This window comes from Bos grunniens, chromosome 2 (assembly GCF_055505025.1).
Source record: "Bos grunniens cultivar Pamir isolate PY7600 chromosome 2, Bosgru_T2T1.0, whole genome shotgun sequence".
NCBI lineage: Eukaryota > Metazoa > Chordata > Mammalia > Artiodactyla > Bovidae > Bos > Bos grunniens.
The window spans coordinates 29,875,786-29,893,674 of NC_141166.1; the positions used below are offsets into that span (position 1 = coordinate 29,875,786).

The window sequence follows — 17,889 nt, forward strand, 5'->3', positions numbered from 1 at the left end:
AGGGCTGCTCTGTGGGATCTTAGGGTGCTTCTGAGATGAGTGCTTTAGTAGAATCACGGAGAGGAGGAATCCGGAGGATTTCTTTGTGGGACCAAAGGTCCCTATATGAGACGAAGGACTGGATAGGGTGGCAAGTTCTCTTTAGGTAATGAGATCCTGATGAGATCTTGAGGTCTCTTGGATGTGTAGACCTGAGGACACTTTCTTTTTTTTTTTTTTTTGTCTACCTAACTCCCTCCTCCACCCCTTCCCCATGAGAGGCTGTGGATGTGGAGGAGGTAGGGGTGACGGTGCTGAGCTGGCAAACAAAGCCACCTGTGCATCCATCCTTCAGGAAGCCCTGAGCACAACTGATCTGGGAAAACAAACAGGACCAGCTGCTGGGGGGCGGGGTGCGGAAGGGGCTAGAGAGGAGTGGGTGGGGGAGGCTTGGGAGGCTGGAGATGGATCAGCTGGTGGAGGAAGGAAGCAGGAAGGGGGTCCCCAGTACCAGAAAGGGACAAGGATCCCAGAGCCCCATTCTAGCACTCCGGGCAGGGCTGCCCGACAACGCTTTTCCCTCAGGGGTTCATTCTTCCCTTTCTTGATGACTATGAGGACCACCAGAACCAGAGAGGGGTCTGGAGGGACGTGAGGAGCCTGAGAGAGGTCTAGAAATCCAGGCAAATGGCTATGGGCAGTGTTGGTAGCTATGCCCATTTCTGAGAAAACCGGTGAGGACAGGTAGAACTGAAAGCCATTGACTATAGTGTATCGGTGGTGGGACCTATACACCATTTTCCTGATGAGAGAACTGAGGCAGAGGAGGGAAGAGGCCAGCTAGTGCCTCACAGCCACTTAGTGCAGAGCCAAGACTAGATTTTAGGACTAGGAGATAAGCCATGACTATTCTCACACACAGGTCTCCATCGCAAATTCCAGCTGGAATTCTAACTTGGATCTCAACTGTGTTATCTCCCCTCAAGCCTTTGGACACACACAGATACACACACACACACCACACATCTCCTGTGGAATATGGTGATCCCACCAACACCTGGACTGGAAATTGCCCTCCCAGCCCCAGCTCCTGAACACACAGTGACTGGCCTCTGACAAACACCCCCGCACCCTCGGGACTAGCACTCACCGTCCGCGTCACTGACCAGCGCAGACGCACAGCCTGACGCACTCGCCTCCCGCGCCTCCAGACCTCAGCCTCCCATCAACTCCCACTTCCATTGCCCGCGCGGCTCTGGCCTTTGCGCGGGCGTTCCACCCAGCGCGGCCCGCGCGCCCCCCCTGGTGGCCGAGTCCAGACTTGCTGGATAGAGACCGGGGAGGAACAGAGAATGTAGAAGAGAGATTCTTTCGATCCCTCGCGTGTCACCATTGCGACAGCCCCACTTGTGAAACCGAGACCAAGTGCTTGGAGTGCTTGGAGTGCTTGGAGACGAAGAGTCTAGGACTGTTTCTTGCCTCTTTAGATATTGTGCGTTTCCCCTTTTCTTGGCTTGGGAAAAGTATACCCTATTTGACCACACCCCCTCTAGCACAGGGAGTCAGGGGACTGGGCGTGGTTCTGACCTCACCTGCAATCAAATTGGGGTTGTCCCTGCTCTGATTCCAAAACTTCCAAGCTGGACTTTACCCCCTGTGTTTTAGGGCCTTGTGCTTTTGGCCTTCACCTTCACACACATCGGGATCCTGGACAGCAATTTCTCAACAGTGAAAAGAGAGACTCAAGGGGGACCCCAATACCCCCATGCCTGTTCTCAGCATGCCAGAATTTCAAGACTGAGGAGGTTGGCAGGATGGGTGAAAGATCACCCCCAATTCACGGCAGCATTTCCTCTACACAACTTTCCCCGGGGACCTTTGGCCCAACCTGAGCACCCTGTCCACTCACTCATTTGAGACATTTTATTGAGCAACTTCTATGTGTCCTGGACTGTGCTAGGATGGAGAGAAACAACTGAAAACAAGAGTTACACAGACCCTGCCCCTGCCCCTTTAAATGGAGCTTACACTCTAGTACAAAAGGAAACACTCCGTACAGTCATCCACAGAAGATGAAAAAGACAACTTTACAGAATAATAAATGCTATAAAGAAAATAGGGTGATGTGAAGGACAGTAAATGTCAGGCACAGCATGACCCAGGTGATGAAAAAGGAGCCAGCACCATGCCAAGACCTTGTGACTAAGACACTCCAGGTAACAGGAACCGCCAATGCAGAGGCTCTGAGGCTGGAGTGAGGATGGCAGTTTTGAGAAAGCGTGGAAGACAGTGTGGTTTGACTTCTGAATCTGTAGCATCTGCATCTGGCCTGTGAGCCCCTTTAGTCACCAGAAGTTGGGTGGCAAAGCACTCCAGTCTTATCATGCTCTAACACTGGCTAGCTGTGTGGATTTGGAAAAGGCCCTGTGCCTCTGGGAGCCTCTTCCACATTTCCACATAGTAAGTTCATCCAAACTTACCATGTTGGACTTTTGAGCCTATAAGGGAAGCACTTGGTTCATGAGCAAAACGAAGTATTAGTTCCCTTCTTTCTCATCCCTACACTTCTTCTGGCATACCCCCTTCATTAAGGAAAATACAATTTTGCCAGAAACGTTTGTGGCTCGACAGCCATGATGGTTAGGAAATTCTGCTGCAAGTTGTAAGGAAATTTCTTTCCTGGAACTTGCCTTGGGGGTTCCAAGCCTTTCCCCTTAAATTTCTCCCTCCCCAGACCCTACCTTTCCCCTGCCCCCCCTCCCACAATGCAGTGGGTTTGGGGTTAAGAGCCTAGGAGGCCGAGTCGTGCCTACTCCCTGGAGTCGGACTCTTTGTGACCCCTCAGACTGTAGCCCGCCAGGTTCCTCTCTCCATGGGATTCTCCAGACAAGAATACTGGAGTGAGTTGCTATTTCCTACTCCAGGCGATCTTCCCATCATAGGGATCCTACCCCATCTCTTGTGTCTCCTGCATTGGCCGGTGGATTCTTTACCACTGCGCCACGTGGGAAATCAAGAGCCTAAGATCTGTAGTCAAAACGGAAACCCCAGGGTCACACTTCAGCTGGGCCACTTCTCAGTTGTGACACCTCCCGGACTGCGTCCAGGTGTTACCCTCTGGACCGCAGGATCTTCTGTGAAACGTCAGCCAACAGCAGCGTCTGCCTCAACAGATAGGTGCGATAATTAGTTGAGATCACTCACGTAAAAGCTCTGAGCGGAGGGTGTGACCTAGGCGCTCAATAATCAGCTGCTAGCTCTCAGGCTGAAGTTGAGGCCGGGGGTCCCAGACCCAGGAGCTCTGCCTGGTGGCAGGCCGCGTCGCAGTTACAGCCGCGCATCAGTCGAAAGCGTTTTTACCTACCTACTACAGCGCATCACTAAGCAGGCAGCATCACTAGGAACAAAGCTCGTGGAGATCGTGATGGAATTCCAGCTGAGCTATTTCAAATCCTAAAAGATGATGCTGTTAAAGTGCTGTACTCAATATGCCAGCAAATTTGGAAAACTCATCAGTGGTCACAGGAGTGCAAAAAGTCAGTTTGCATTCCAATCCCAAAGAAAGGTAATGCCAAACAGCGTTCAAACGACCGCCACTCCCTCAACGCTTTGTAAATCCGTGCCTTCCCCCGGGTGCTTCATTCCCTTCGCTCAGCGCCGTCTTGCGGCGAGTCTTGGTCATCGTCTCTTGTCAGCACCATTCTTCAAGAAAACTCTGGGAGCTCTGGCGCGGAGTCTGGGAACTCGAGCTTGAGAGGAGCAGGGCCGCGATGGCCCACCTTCCAGGGAAAAGAGGACTGAGCTTCGTAGGAAGGTCGCTTGTGAAGAGACTTGTCTACTTCCTCCCTAGCGTCGCCCCAAAGAGAAGCCTCGACCTAGGGCTGAAGAAAAGGTGGAGTTTAGACGCTGGGAAGAGCTTCAGCATCTCGAGTCGGGATAGCGCGGTTTTAGCGGGATGGTCACAGGGTGGCCTGGCACCTCTATCCCTGAGGATCTGGGCCAGTGAGGGTGCGCCTTGCCTGGCTCAGGCCCCCCAGAAAGAAAAAGCGGAGTCAGCCTCGGCTGTGGCGGGCCCCGGACGTGTGTCTCAGCACTTTCTATTGTCATCCCCGAGGGCTGGGGCCAGGTCAGCGGCTGCGGGAAAGGCCTCGGCCCCACCCCCACGCCCGGGGACACCAGAGCTGACCTCAGCCTGCCCGCTGACTCAGCTCCCCCTACCCGGGCGGGAGAGGGTGCGGGGAGGGGGCGAGGCCTGGTATAAAGCCCCGCACGCCCAGCCCTCGCTCAGCCTCTCCATTTCCGTCGGTACCGCGCTCGCCCACCTACCTGGTGAATATTCGGAGCTGGGGCGGGGTCTATTTGGGCGGGGAGGGCGAGATGGAAAAGAGCTGCTAGCAGCTCGGGTCCAAACCGCGGGTCCTTCACCTCCCACCGGGATCGGGCGGGTCTGGGCCGGGAGGGGGCCCTGGGGACGCTGAGCGCCTTGTCCCGTCCTTGTCCACAGCGCCATGAGCAGCGCCCCGGCGCAGGGTCCCGCGCCCGCCAGCCTCACGCTCTGGGATGAGGAGGACTTCCAGGGCCGCCGCTGCAGGCTGCTGAGTGACTGCGCCAACATCGGCGAGCGCGGAGGCCTGCGCCGGGTGCGCTCGGTCAAGGTGGAAAATGGCGCGTGAGTGATGCCCCCGGCATGGTTGGGCTGGGTTGAGAGGCGCCAGGCTCCCCTGGCCCAAGCTCCGAAACTGGGACCTTGACTCCCAGCCCTCCATTCCCCAGACTGTAGAGAAACCCTGCCTGAGAGAGACCCACCAAGATGGAAAAACCCTAGGTGTCCTCAAAACTCCCCACCAGCCCCAAGACAAATCACGAGACAGACTGTATCCTCGTGCGAGCCAAAGGGATAAAGGCAAGAAGCAACCCTTGGCAGGACTCCGTGAGGCCAGCTTGAGCCCTGAAGGGGTTAGTTCACAGCATAGTTTTGTCCTCTCCAAAGTTAGATGTCTCTAAGCTTCTTTTAACAACAACAACAACAAAAAGCCAAGTCCCTTCCACTCCCCCCACCCTGGCTTCCTAGAGACGGCCCTCGGGAAAGCTGAGGTCCCAGAGCTATTACAGTTTGTTGCTATCACAGGTTGCTACCACAGGTTAGGGGCTCCCTACACCTACATTTGCGGGGACCTATCCTTGAGGTAGACATGTTTGTTCGAGTGATTCTCATAGACTGGAAAATTCTTTCCAGCCTGGGAGCCCTGAGCTGGAATCCTGGACCCCTCCAGCCCCAGATAGCAGCCGGCTTTGGGTTTCTAGCCTCTAGAGGGACTGGGTTGCCTTGGGATGAGAGTGTCAAGGGAAGGGCCTGGGGTGGAGGAAAAGATTGGTTTTCCTAGCAAGCAAGGGGGTGTGAGGCTGGAGGGTGGGGGTTGGGGAGAGAGGAATGAATGAGGCTGGAGCAGAGGCCTCCCAGCTTCCCTTATCTTCCCCCAGTTGGGTGGCCTTTGAGTACCCTGACTTCCAAGGACAGCAGTTCATTCTAGAGAAGGGTGACTATCCTCGCTGGAGTGCCTGGAGCGGCAGTGCCGGCCACCACAGCGACCAGCTGCTCTCCTTCCGGCCAGTGCTCTGCGCGGTAAGCACAGCCCTCCCCCTCCTCCCCTGCAGCCTAGCTCCAGGTCCTGGCTCCACCACAGCACCTGGGAAAGACCATCCACTCAGTGTACAGGGGTGTGTAAACACAACTCCTAGACGGGTAGTAGCGGCATTACTTCTCAGAACCAGAGAGTTCTCCAAAAGTTTAAAATGTGGGCTAAACCAGGCGTCAGAAATCAGCACCATGGACAGCGCCACAACCGTGAAGGTCTTGAGCTCCATTTCTCACTTCCAGTCCTCCACACTCATCAGCGAGCGCTTTTGTTTTCACACAGCCCTGTGAGGTCGGGGTAACTGTTGTTAACCTTATACATTGGTGTGGAAATGGGGCTCGAAGGGCAAAGTGGTTTACCTCTGCTCACAAAACTTAACATGCAGACAAGACTAGAACTCAATCAGGGATCAAGGTTGGAAAAGGGATGGTCTGGGTGTGTATGTTTCGGGGAGGGGGGGAAAGGGTTGTTAGTGAATCAAATATACTGGAGGGGAGGATCTGGGGCTGTGGGGTGGAGGACAGAGAGCAGGTACTGACTCAGGCCAGGTTCTCCATTCCAGGAAGCCAAGGAGTCCTGCAGGGAGAAGGTCCTGGGACAAGGGGAGCCCAGACTCAACAAACACTGATGATTCTGCCATCACTCTTTGCTGGGTCCTACCCTATGAGTGGCTATGCCCAGGGTCCTGGGCAGGGGAGTGGATAGTCAATGAGACCTTTGGGAAACTGTCTTGCATAGTGGGCCAGATTTCTCTTAGGACCTCTAATTTTCCTCCGGCAAAACAGGTCCATGTCACAAGATTCTTTATTTTTGACCTGGAAGGGTCTCTGGAAATCCCCCTTCTAGTCTCACCACCCCAATCCAAAGCCATAGAAGGGACCAGGCTTGGGACTTCTGAGCACCCCAGCTTCTCAGACTGATATGGAGCTGATGGAGTGAACTCTGGGTGTGCTTGTAGACACTGTCTTCACTGCTTGTGTTGGGCAGGAGGACTGGAGGAGTGGGGCTGAGAATGTATCCATTAGCACCTCTTTGGAGGGTCTGACCTGTCCACTTCCCCTTCTCGTTCCTCAGAACCACAGTGACAGTCGTGTGACACTGTTTGAGGGGGAAAACTTCCAGGGCTGCAAGTTTGAACTCAATGATGACTACCCATCCCTGCCTTCCATGGGCTGGGCCAGCAAGGATGTGGGTTCCCTCAAAGTCAGCTCTGGAGCGTGAGTCCTGGGCCTGCAACAGGGGAGTAAAGCAGGGAGGCAATGGGGACCAGGGAGGAGGGTGAGGAAAGGTGACAGTGCTAAGAGACACAATGAACATACATGTTGGGGGATGGGGGATTGGAGGAGTGAGGTCGTGGGAGACTTAGAGGCAAGGGGAAGTGAGATGATGGAGAAGATGGGGAAGGCGGGGGCAGGTAATAGGGGAATAGGAGTCAGGGGAGCAGTGTGGGGTAGAGGAAGGAATTGAAAACCTGAGTGAGGAGGCAATGGAGGGTGGGAATAGGCGATGAGAGGAGGAAGATGTTAGGAAGACCTGGAGCAGTAGACAGGGCAGGGAGAGACCATGTAGGGAAAACTGAAGCCATGATTTTGGAGGTGGGAATTGGGAGCTGAGAAAGGAGGACCGGCAATGGAGACATCACTGGGGGTGGGGGCAGAGCCTACTTATCACCCCTGTGCCTTCACTCATCTAGGTGGGTGGCCTACCAGTATCCGGGCTACCGGGGCTACCAGTATGTGTTGGAGCGGGACCACCACAGTGGGGAGTTCCATAACTACAGCGAATTCGGCACGCAGGCCCACACCGGGCAGCTGCAGTCCATCCGGAGAGTCCAGCACTAAGTTTCACAGCCCCAGCGCCTCCCCTGAGGACCCTCAATAAAGGCTCCTGAACCTGCCTGCCCCTCTTGCCTCCTTCTCGGTGCCTTGCTTTGTGATCTTCACCCTCATCTTTCTAAGAGTCTTTCTCTGCCAGCCTAACCTTTCCTTTGGGCTCCAGGATCCTTGACTATGGAGCCTACACTGGCTTAGGATCTAAGTGGCTGAGATGGGGCTGAGATGAAACTGCTGTTAACCATCCTGAGGAACTTGTTAAATACAGCCAGCCCCACACCTCTCCATGATAGAGACCTATCAGCTTGGACCAGGGGGTCCTGCTAGCCCAGATAGCACCTTTGCCATCCCCTGGTTTGAGTGCACACGATGCCATGGCAGGGCTCGTAGCTGAATTTCAACCTTCACACAGCCCCCCTGGGCCAGGCACCATCATACAGGGCAGGGCGTCCTTAACTCTGTGCAGGAGCCCCTTTGGGCTCCTCTCTAACCCCCACACCTCACAGGCATTTCCAGCCTTTCTCTTCATCCTGGCTCCCTATCCAGCCTGAGGGAAACTTGCACCCATTTCCCAGTTATGTAGAATCTCCGCCAGACAGAGCAAGGGTGTGAGAGGGGTAATTGGTGGGAGGTCCCACTGCCTTCTAGGGGAGACATCCTATCTCTAAGCTGAGCCTCAGACCCTTTGAATAGCAATCCTTCATGTGGTAGTGAACTCAAGCATTTTACAAAACATCTTCATACCTTGCCTCTCGGCTGTCTCAAACAACTCCCTCCTCATTCTTCCTTCCCACTCTTCAGAAGACCCGTGAGCTGGAGAGACCACCCCCAAGTCACTGACCACAGCGGGCCTGCGTTCTGGGGTAGGTGGTAGAAGCTCATAGCCATGTTTTGGGGGCTGAGTGTGGTAGCAGCCATTAGAGTCCATGGCACTAGTATAGCTTCTTCCTAGTTCCCTCTTTGACCCAGTTTATGATCATCTCAGCCCCATATAGGCAGGATATTCAAGACCCTTGGGATGCCCTTCATCCTGTCCCTCAGGGATGCTTGAGTTTTCAAGCCCCTAGTGGATATAGCCACAGGGAGGGTTGGCCCAGATCATTGCCTCTGTCTGGGAGAGTCAAGGCAATGTTGAAGAAAACTCAGACTTGGACCTGGGCAGTTTCAGGGGCCCAGCTGGGCAAAGTTAGGCATCAGCTCCCTTGGGAAGACTCCCCGGACCAGAAGTCAGAACACCTGGGACCCAGCCACATAACATACCCGAGCCTCAATTCCCTCACTTGGAAACTGGAGCTGCAGATTCCTGCCTTGTCTCTCTCACAGGACAAGGATTGTGAGGATTCAAGGAGAACCCCCTGAAAATGCTTGTGATTCAGAAAAGCACTAGGACAGTTACCATAGGCCCTGCCTTCCCCCATGGATCTCAAGGTTGGGTCAGAGGACCAAGGACAGAGTTCTAGATAGAGTATGAATTCTGCTTTATACCTGGATGGGTTTGAGAGTCCATGGCCCTTCTTGCATTTAATCCTCCTAACAGTTTCCATTCTTCACCAATTTCACCAATGCAGAAACTGGAACTCCTCAGAGAAGGAGAAGCCTTAAATGGATGAGGTTATCTATTTAATTGGTGACAAAGCCAGGACCTGAACACAGGGCTTCTGACCCCAAATCCAGGCTGTTAAGTGGAGGCTGATCTGAGCTGTGGTCAAAAGCCTCAGGCCTCAGCAGAGCCCCAAACCTCTGTGGCCTCCAGAGGAGTCTGGGGTTCCTGCATGGTCACAGGCTCCTACCTGTGACCTATTACCTCGAGGGTTGGTAACAGTAACAGCTACATATATGCAGCTTTATCTGAGCACTCAGCATGTTATATAAGCCTAATAATTCTGTATAGTTTGTATTCTAATCCCTATCTAACAGATGAAGAGACTAAGGTACAGAGGTGATGTAATTTTCTCCAAAACCACACAAACTAGAAAATGGAAGAGTTGAGCCCAGACCCAGGCAAACTGGCCTCAGGGCCCAGCAAGTCATCTCCCCCACCACCTGCTTTGGGGCAGGCAATGGGCAAAGGGAGATCTGGGGTCCTCCATCAGCTGAACTGCCCTCCCTCCAGGAAGGTCCATGGTTACCAAAAACACCCAGCAAGATGCCTTTGGGAACGCAGTGTGACGCTGGTCAGGGTGCACCCTGTCTCTAGGTCTCAGTGTCCCCACCTGTACAATGAAGGAGTCGGGGGAGCTAATATTTGTTGCAGCCGTTGCCAGCATGGATGGACCTTCTAGGTTTTCTTAGACCCTGGGGTCCAACTCTGCTCTCCACACCAGCAACTAAAGAGAAGGAGGCACAGATGCCAGGCTGGGCCTGGGTGTTTTCATCTTGCGTGCTTAGTCGTTCAGTCATGTCCAACTCTTTGAGACCCTTTGGACTGCAGCCTGCCAGGCTCCTCTGTCCATGAAATTTTCCAGGCAAAAAGAGTGGAGTGGATTGCCATTTCATTCTTTAGGGATCTTCCTGATCCAAGGATTGAACTTGCATCTCGCAGGGATCCATGTCTGCCGAGTCTCTTGCATTGCAGGCAGATTCTTTACCCACAAAGCCACCAGGGAACCACCTTCCCATCCTCCTGTTCTGGGCAGGCTGATGGGATGTGCAGAACCCGGTGGAACCCACACCCTGTCAGGTGGGAGGTGATGGTGGAAGCTGCCTAGACCTGCTCATTGGTTGCACTCAGCTAAAGGTCAAAGGGGATGGAAAAAGTCATCTCATTTCTAGGGATGCAGCCAAGATCCACATGAGGTCGGGGCTCACCCATCACTCCCTCACAAAGTCTTCCGAGAGCCCACCCATGCCTTCAGCCCCTCAGTCCTCAGGGAGGTGAAGCAGAGCCTGAGGTGTTGGTTCTTCACCAGCTCGGACCTGGGATGTCTGGACAGACCCCCACTCTAAGTGCCTCTCCTTTCGCCCTCAGCTTTCTGCTGAGACCATTAAATGAGTGAAACTTTCTGCCTCCCCACTCTTGCAACGCTCGTCTCCTGCTTCTCATATTCTATCTGGGGAAGTCACAGAAGGCTTGAAGGAGAGGGAGTAAGACTTTGGCCCCACCCTCAAGACGCTCTGCTCCTTCGAAGCCCTGAATTTTGTCCCCAGCCAGCATCCCAACTGCTCATCTTTTCCCCACAGGATTCCACCTCCACATCCTGAAGCCTCCATCCATATCCCTTGAGGATCCTCTAGGGTCCTGGGATTCCCCCATTTCCTCCCACACTCCTCCTTGGCTCCTTCTGATTTTTGTACCCTCCACCAGGAAGGAGGAACAACCTAGCAGTCACAGCAAGTAAAGAATGCGCAGGTCCCCACCTCAAGCTGGACTTCCCAGCCATTCTCAGTCAGGCACCCCAGGACCAGGGATCTTACTGGTAACCTGCTCGCTCCAATCCAAGTGCCCTGAAGTCCAGGCCTCCTGTCTCCTCAAGTCAAGCAGTGGGAAAGAAAGGCTTTGCGTTTACCAGTTCTGCCTGGAGTCACCAGGTGCTGTATGGCTGCAGGTGGTGCTCCGGACCCAGAGCCTCATTTTCAGCCAGCATCCCTCCAGATGCACTTCTCCAGAGCCAGGAAGCCTCACCTGTACCCAGAGACTCCAGGCCACCACCTGGAACCACATACCCGCCTTTGTCCCTTTCCCAGAGTGGATTTACTTCCACTTTCCCCCGGTTGGGGGCCTTGTACAGTACACCTGTTTTCACTCCTCTTCTGCTAGAGCAAGGTGTCAATTGTAGCCTAGTTCAGGGATAATCAAGAGTAGTTGTTAGGGTAGATGGTTAAGCTGGGATGACAAGAGATGGGCAGAGATAGGAGAGAAGTGGTTATGGTGGGTGGGAATGGAAGGAAGATCACGAGTCTACCATATGCCATAAATTAGTGGGAACAAATCAATGAGAAAAGGAAGGGAAAGAGGTAGAGAGGAGACAGAAGGGGAGATGGGGAGAGGAGGAGGAGGAGAGACTAAGTGAAAGAAGGAAAGACTTAGAAAAGGAGAGGAAGGCAACCCACTAAAAGTTGTAAGGGAGACACCCCAGTGATGGCCCAGGGGCCTGGGAGCCCTGGAAAGACAGGAAACCTGGGGAAACAAGAGGGAATCAGTGAAGGAGATCGGGTCTTTAGGGAAGAGCAGAGAGTGGAGGAGGAGGAGGCAGAAGAAGCGAGGATGGAGGGGGGCAGATAAAGAGAGCAACGGCTGCCGACCCGGAGCGCAGAGACAGGCGAGAGGGAGGGAAGCGGAAATTTAAAAGTGAAGATGCAGATAACGCAGCCTGGAGACGGGAACCCGGGTAGGGGTGGGGGGAGGAAGGGGAGGAGAGTGGAGCAGTGAGGTGGGGGGAATGGATGAAGAGGAGTGAGCCTCCTCCTCCCCGCGTTGTGGCCCCGGGGGTCCGAGGTGGGGCCGGGGTAGTCCACCCCGTTGCTGTTTGCTCAGAGTCAGGGAGGCGGAAAAGAAATGGGCTCCTGACCCCTATCAGAGCGCCAGGCCCAGGCCCATCCCCCGCGCGTCTCCCGGGTTGCGGGGTGCGGGGGGCTGCCTGGTGCGCTTGGCTGCCGCGCTGCACGTCGGAGACTTTATTGCGATGGGGCGATAAGAGGGGCGGGGGCGGGGTCCGGGGGGCCGAGGCGGCAGCTCTTTAATTAAAACGGAAATTGCGGCCCCTGCCCGCGCTGGGGGCCGGAGGGTTCCGAACAGCCTGGTAGCTGGGAGCGTCGCTCCAGGACCCCCCCTCCCCCGCACCCCACATCCCCCGCCACACTCGGGCAGCCCCCTCCCGCCCGGTCCTGCTGGACCCAGCGCCGCCTTCTTCTCCTTGTCACCTCGGTCGCCTCGGGCGGGGATCTGTGCCCCAGAGCTCAAAGCCTGACGCGATCCCCCCCTCTCCCATTCCCCCCCCCCACCTCCCACCACCCAGTTCCTGGCGGCGATGAGACAGAGCGGCGCCTCCCAGCCCCTGCTGATCAACATGTACCTGCCAGGTACCAGGGACCAGCTGGGGGCTGGAGGCACCGGGACCCGGGGCGGGAAATCTGGGTTAGGGCTTGGGACGGGGATGCTGGGGTCCAAGGGAAGGGGGCGCGGTCCAGAGACTCGGATCGCTGGCAGAACTGAGCCAGCTAGGGCATCAGGAAACCTTAAAAGCAGGTGGAGCGCTTTGAGGTTTAAGTGTGAGGTCTAGAGGACTTGAAGTGAGCACACTGAGAGCCTGGAAAGCCAGGAGCTCCGGCTCCGGGGGCTGAAAGAGCCTGGTAGGGGAGCAGGGGTCTTCAGTGTAGCAAGGGACTGAGTGTGAGTGCAGTGTTGGGAGGCTGTGGTCAGCCGGGCGTGGCCCTAGCGCCCTCGTGGCTCCTCACCTCCGAGCTCCGAGCGTTCCCACCAGCCCAGCCTTCCAGGCGTCCTCTCCTCTCCGGTGGGCTCTGCGCGCTCCAGATCGGCTGGCGCAAACCCCGCTCGGCTTTATAAGGCTCCCGCCGGCCCGTTCGGAAAGCGGATTTCCTTTTTCCTGGACGCGTTTCCTGACTTGGGCGTTATGGAGGGGCTCCGCGCGGCGCGCGCCGGGGCCAGGCTCCGGGAGGAGGAGCCGGACGGATAGGGCCCCCAGCCTCTCGCCCGGGAACCATGGCACGCCCCTCTTCCTCCTTGAGCCTTGGCCTCGGGGTCTTTCGGTCAAGTCGGCAACCTCCGCCTGGATCCGCTTGACTCTTCTCTCTTGCTGCCACAGATCCCGTCGGAGACGGTCTCTTCAAGGAAGGAAAGAGCCCGGGTTGGGGACCGCTGAGCCCAGCGGTACAGAAAGGTGAGCTGGCCGCCGGAGTGTACGGGCAGAGTCGAGGATGGGGTCCCGGGGCACGCACCGCATACCGACAGGCGCCACTGTCACCCCAACGGCGGTTGGGAGCGATGTGGAACGCTGGGCTTTGGGAAACGGCGGCTCCGGGCCTGGTTGTGGGGAGACTGGCGGGGATGGTGGTGAACATTCATTTGGCCTTTGGCTCTGGTACCTTCTGAGACCCAGTGTTGACTCTGCAGGCCAGGGCAGGCTGAGAAGATCCTGCCGCCCCCACCCCACCCCGCCCCACCCCTTTTCAGCTGGGAATATTTCTCTCCTGCTCTGGTGCTTGGTGTCCTTTCCCTACTGGCAGCAGGAGCACAAGGCTTGGACACCACCCAGCAAGGTGACCCCGGAGAAGTACTCTCAGGCCACTCCAGGCTGAGTCACCATTAGCACCAGGGCCAGCGCCCACCTGCCTCACTGGCCTGGCCAGCCGGGCTCTGTGAGCCAAGTCCTCTAGGCCATTTCAGTTGATTTCCAGCTTCCGCCATCCGCCCTTGGCTGGTCGCTAAATTACCCTTGGCTTTGCCATGTTGGCAGCAGGACCTGGCTGACCTACCAGGTAAAGCCTCCCCACTGGTCCCTGCCCAGTTGGTACCCTGTGCGTAGTCACTCAGTCATGTCCGACTCTTTGTGACCCTTTGGACTATAGCCCGCCAGGCTCGTCTGTCCATGGGATTTTCCAGGCATGAATTAGTGGAGTGGGTTGCCATTTTCTTCTCCAGGGGATCTTCCCGAACCAGAGACTGAAGGTGAATCTCCTGTGTCTCCTGCATTGCAGGCAGATTCTTTACCAGGGGAAGCCCCACAGTTGGTACCCTAGATCTTATCAAGTGACCAATAATTACCATGACCAGAAAAACAAGGCCAGCGACTGCTTTATCTAAAAGGGAACACAACACCCAGCCGGAATGAGTTTCCAAGCCTCTACACCTCTCAGTACCAGATGCACATTTCCCCCACCCCTTGCCATGCTTCTGACCTTAAAATTCAGTCCTCCTGACCTGGAGCCAGGGAGCCCCTCCCAGAGCTGGTGTGGAAGGATTGGGGTCGAAATTATGTGGAGGGCAGCATCTGGGTTCTGAGGAAGTCACTGAAAAAAGAAGAGAGCTTCACCAGGCTCAATTTAAAACAATAACCAGACAACTTCAAGGAAAATCCATTTTATTCTAAAACTGTGTGTATGTATATGTGCCGGTAGGTGCAAGGACTGGGGTGGGTGGGGGTGGGCTGGTGGGGAGGGGTGGTTAATTCTATCAAGATTTTTCTCTGCTTGTCTGACTGAGGCTCCAAGACAGAGAAACAGGAGTTCTCACTACCCACTTATCTGGGAAAACCTCCTGGCCCTTTCTAGCAACCCTGAAAATCTGGACAGGGCAGAAGGGCCTGGAGATTGGCCAAAGATGGGGCAGAGGCAGGGAGCCAAGCACAGAAGCGTCTGGGTCTCCTCTCTTGAGAGCTGTGTATCATGTCCCCAGGGAACTGTGACACCTTGGTACGCTGGGAATCCTGCCTGTTTCAGAAAAAAAAAAAGGCTGAACTGGAGTAGCCCCAGCACCAGATGCTGGCAAGGGTGGGAGACTTTAGAGGCTGCCGTTCCTCTCACACTTAGGGAGCCACTGTCCCCATCCCAGTCTGACATGGTATGGCAAGGAAGCCAGACATCACCTCTTCTTCACTTCAGGCAGAGGGTCCAAGTGTATGCCTTGTCTCTTGGGCCGAGTGATCCTGCTGCAGGCCGACTTCTTCCCTTTGGATCTCTGGACGTGGTCCAGCAGGATGTGGCCAGCTAACCGCCTATGTAGGCTACCCCGAGCGGTTGTGCAGGCTCTGCACCGAGTAAGGGCTCTCAGGCCGAGGGTCTGACATTCCGCCTTCACTTACCTCCAAAAGCCCTGTGCCTTGGAGTACCGCTGCCCCCACATGGAACAAGTGATGCTCTCCCTTCACTCCCTAATTCTTACAAAGCTGTGCGCCCTGGGGTTGTGTTTCCATTGTGCGAAAGCGCGGTACTGCCTAGGGACGGCTTTACTGACCATCTCCTCCCTGGTCAGCCACTCAGCTGGACGTGCCCTTTTCCTCCCTGACACCGATCCCCACATCCGACTTGCGGGGGAGGGGGGTGAGTGGTGGGTTCTCACACCCCACCTCTTCCCCGCCGCTCGCCTCCCTCATTCCGCCTGTGGTTGACCGCCCCCTTCCCCACAGGCAGCGGCCAGATCCAGTTATGGCAGTTTCTGCTGGAGCTGCTGGCTGACCGCGCCAACGCCGGCTGCATCGCCTGGGAGGGCGGCCACGGCGAGTTCAAACTCACCGACCCGGACGAGGTGGCGCGGCGCTGGGGCGAGCGCAAGAGCAAGCCCAACATGAACTACGACAAGCTGAGCCGCGCGCTGCGCTATTACTACGACAAGAACATCATGAGCAAGGTGCACGGCAAGCGCTACGCCTACCGCTTCGACTTCCAGGGCCTGGCGCAGGCCTGCCAGCCGCCCCCCGCTCACGCCCACGCCGCCGCCGCCGCCGCCGCCGCGGCCGCGGCCGCCCAGGACGGCGCGCTCTACAAGCTGCCGGCCGGCCTGGCCCCGCTGCCCTTCCCTGGCCTCTCCAAACTCAACCTCATGGCCGCTTCGGCCGGCGTCGCGCCCGCCGGCTTCTCCTACTGGCCGGGCCCGGGCCCCGCCGCCACGGCCGCCGCCACCGCTGCGCTCTACCCTAGCCCGGGCTTGCAGCCCCCGCCCGGGCCTTTCGGCGCGGTGGCCGCGGCCTCGCATCTGGGGGGCCATTACCACTAGACCGGGCGCCCCGGGGGCCTCTCCCAGCCTCCGGGAGCCTCGCTCAATTCCACCCACATACGGGAGAGGGGGCCGGGGCCTCCCCTCCGTTCTTTCCAGCTCAGATTTAATTCCACCCGCTGCACCCAGCCCCGGGGGGAAGGGACTGACGTCGCCTCAGTCTTCCTTTACCACGGGATTTGCCCCCGCCTCGTCCCTCAGCCCCCGAGGGAGGGTGACTGTGCCCCCACTTCTAACCTTCTAGACTCCAGGTCCCTGCGTCTCTCCGGATTTTCCCTCCCCTCCGTCTGTGCTTCCCTCTGGCTCCTGGAAGCCCCTTCGATATGACCCCTCTCTCGAATTCCAAATCTTTTCTCATGCCCAACCCCCCCCCCCCCACCACCCCCGGCCCCTCGATGCCCAGCTCAGTCCACCTTCTCCTCTCCCGGCACCTCACACACTTCTAGGTAGCTTCCAGGCCCCCTTCCTCCCCACCCCCAACCCTCCCGCAGTACTGCGGTGTGTTTCTATTCCCTTCCAGACCTATTAAAGCTCCGAAGCTCCCCGCTGCCTCCTCTCTCTGTTCGTAGCTGCCCCAGAAACTTGGGGGGGGGGGCGGATAGGGGCAGGGGTAGGGGCAGAAAGGTAACCAGACGCCCAGCTCAGGCGTGCGCAGAAAGGCCTGGCAAGGAAAAGCTCCAGAGAATGAGGGCCGGCAGGCTTGGGTGCTACTGGAGGGAAGTGCAGAGCTCCTAGTGAGTGGGTTCCAGCAGCAGCCCCCCTCCTCCCTTGCCCGACCCCTCCTCCGCCTGCCTTGCCAGGCCTTCCGCTTGCCCCTTCTCACCTTACCCCATCCTGACTTCTCCCAACGCGCCCTGGCATCCCACCTACCCTCATCGCACCCGTCCTTCCACAAGTTCCTTCCCTCATCCCAACCTCCACCCCAACTTATCTTGTCGTCTTCACATCATCTCAACCATCCCTCAGTCACCATTTCATCCCCTTCCCCACCTCCCCTCTCCTCCCTCTCCTACCCTCACTTAGACTTGTTTTCTCACTCCCACTCACCACCCCCCTCCCCAGCCCGCCGGCAGCATCTCCAACGTTCTCTTTTTCTCTGGATCTGCATTCTTTTTCAGAGGGGAACCTCCCTCTCTGCGCCGGCCTCTCCCCTCTGGGCTTGCGGCTGCAAACCTCCTTCTCGCGGGTGGCGCGCGCCCTCTGCTGGTCTGAGGAAGACAAGCCAGAGCCGGGTTTTGCAGCTAAGCTGAGGATCCGACATGCGTGCGTGCGTGCTCAGCCGCTTCAGTCGCGTCGACTCTTTGCGACCCTATGGGCTGTAGCCCGCCAGGCTCCTCTGTCCAGGGGATTCTCCAGGCAACAACACTGGAGTGGGTTTCCATGTCCTCCTCCAGGGGATCTTCCCGACCCAGGGATCGAACCCTCGTCCTTTATGACTCCTGCATTGGCAGGCGGGTTCTTTACCACTAGTGCCACCTGGGAAGCCAAATTTGGCTTTCAGAGAGGAGGGCAAAGGAGCCCTGCATCCCAGGTCTCACCTCGAGAAACCTGAGAAGTGGATCAAGTGGATGGTCCTCCTGGCTGGGCCATTTTATTCACCACCTGAGGCTTTTCTGAGTACTGTGCCCACCGGAGTCCACAGCTCTTAGGCTTTCTTCAGGCCTTTTACAAAACGTGTAGGCAGGACAGCTGCCTTAAATGCGTTCCCTTAGACGGAAGCAACACAAAGGACAAGCCCTTCTCCGCGGTCCTGGTGTTTCTTTCCCAGGGGCCA

At 56.6% G+C, this 17,889-nt stretch overlaps 2 protein-coding genes and 1 long non-coding RNA gene across 4 annotated transcripts; 2 read left to right on the plus strand and 1 right to left on the minus strand.

Moving 5' to 3' along the window:
• Window positions 1-1,888: 1,888 nt before the first annotated feature.
• Window positions 1,889-12,926, minus strand: LOC147377827 (uncharacterized). The gene is made up of 2 exons (XR_015141970.1): window positions 12,842-12,926; window positions 1,889-3,860 (listed from the first exon to the last, which is right to left on the minus strand). It is a non-coding gene; the product is annotated as an uncharacterized LOC147377827 (long non-coding RNA).
• Window positions 4,199-7,512, plus strand: CRYBA2 (crystallin beta A2). The gene is made up of 5 exons (XM_086339639.1): window positions 4,199-4,308; window positions 4,484-4,648; window positions 5,461-5,602; window positions 6,690-6,832; window positions 7,309-7,512. The coding sequence occupies exons 2-5, from the start codon at window positions 4,488-4,490 to the stop codon at window positions 7,454-7,456; spliced, it is 594 nt and encodes a 197-aa protein (XP_086195765.1). The 5' UTR covers window positions 4,199-4,308; window positions 4,484-4,487; the 3' UTR covers window positions 7,457-7,512.
• On the plus strand, window positions 11,409-16,658 carry FEV (FEV transcription factor, ETS family member). Of its 2 annotated transcripts, none has more exons than XM_086339629.1 (4): window positions 11,409-11,505; window positions 12,403-12,466; window positions 13,210-13,284; window positions 15,529-16,658. In XM_086339629.1, exons 2-4 carry the CDS (start codon window positions 12,415-12,417, stop codon window positions 16,113-16,115), a joined length of 714 nt encoding a protein of 237 aa, XP_086195755.1. In that variant the 5' UTR covers window positions 11,409-11,505; window positions 12,403-12,414; the 3' UTR covers window positions 16,116-16,658. The 2 variants fall into 2 exon arrangements, with proteins under 2 accessions (XP_086195755.1, XP_086195749.1); XM_086339623.1 differs by lacking the exon at window positions 11,409-11,505 and adding an exon at window positions 11,650-11,775.
• The last annotated feature ends 1,231 nt before the right edge of the window (window positions 16,659-17,889 follow it).

Bases quoted from the DNA above. Each gene is read 5' to 3' on its own strand.
- FEV (XM_086339629.1), top strand. From the start codon at position 12,415: ATGAGACAGAGCGGCGCCTCCCAGCCCCTGCTGATCAACATGTACCTG. The intron at 12,467-13,209 runs GTACCAGGGACC...TTGCTGCCACAG, and splicing joins GATCAACATGTACCTGCCAG to ATCCCGTCGGAGACGGTCTC. The intron at 13,285-15,528 runs GTGAGCTGGCCG...CCTTCCCCACAG, and splicing joins GAGCCCAGCGGTACAGAAAG to GCAGCGGCCAGATCCAGTTA.
- CRYBA2 (XM_086339639.1), top strand. From the start codon at position 4,488: ATGAGCAGCGCCCCGGCGCAGGGTCCCGCGCCCGCCAGCCTCACGCTC. The intron at 4,649-5,460 runs GTGAGTGATGCC...ATCTTCCCCCAG, and splicing joins GTCAAGGTGGAAAATGGCGC to TTGGGTGGCCTTTGAGTACC. The intron at 6,833-7,308 runs GTGAGTCCTGGG...TCACTCATCTAG, and splicing joins CTCAAAGTCAGCTCTGGAGC to GTGGGTGGCCTACCAGTATC.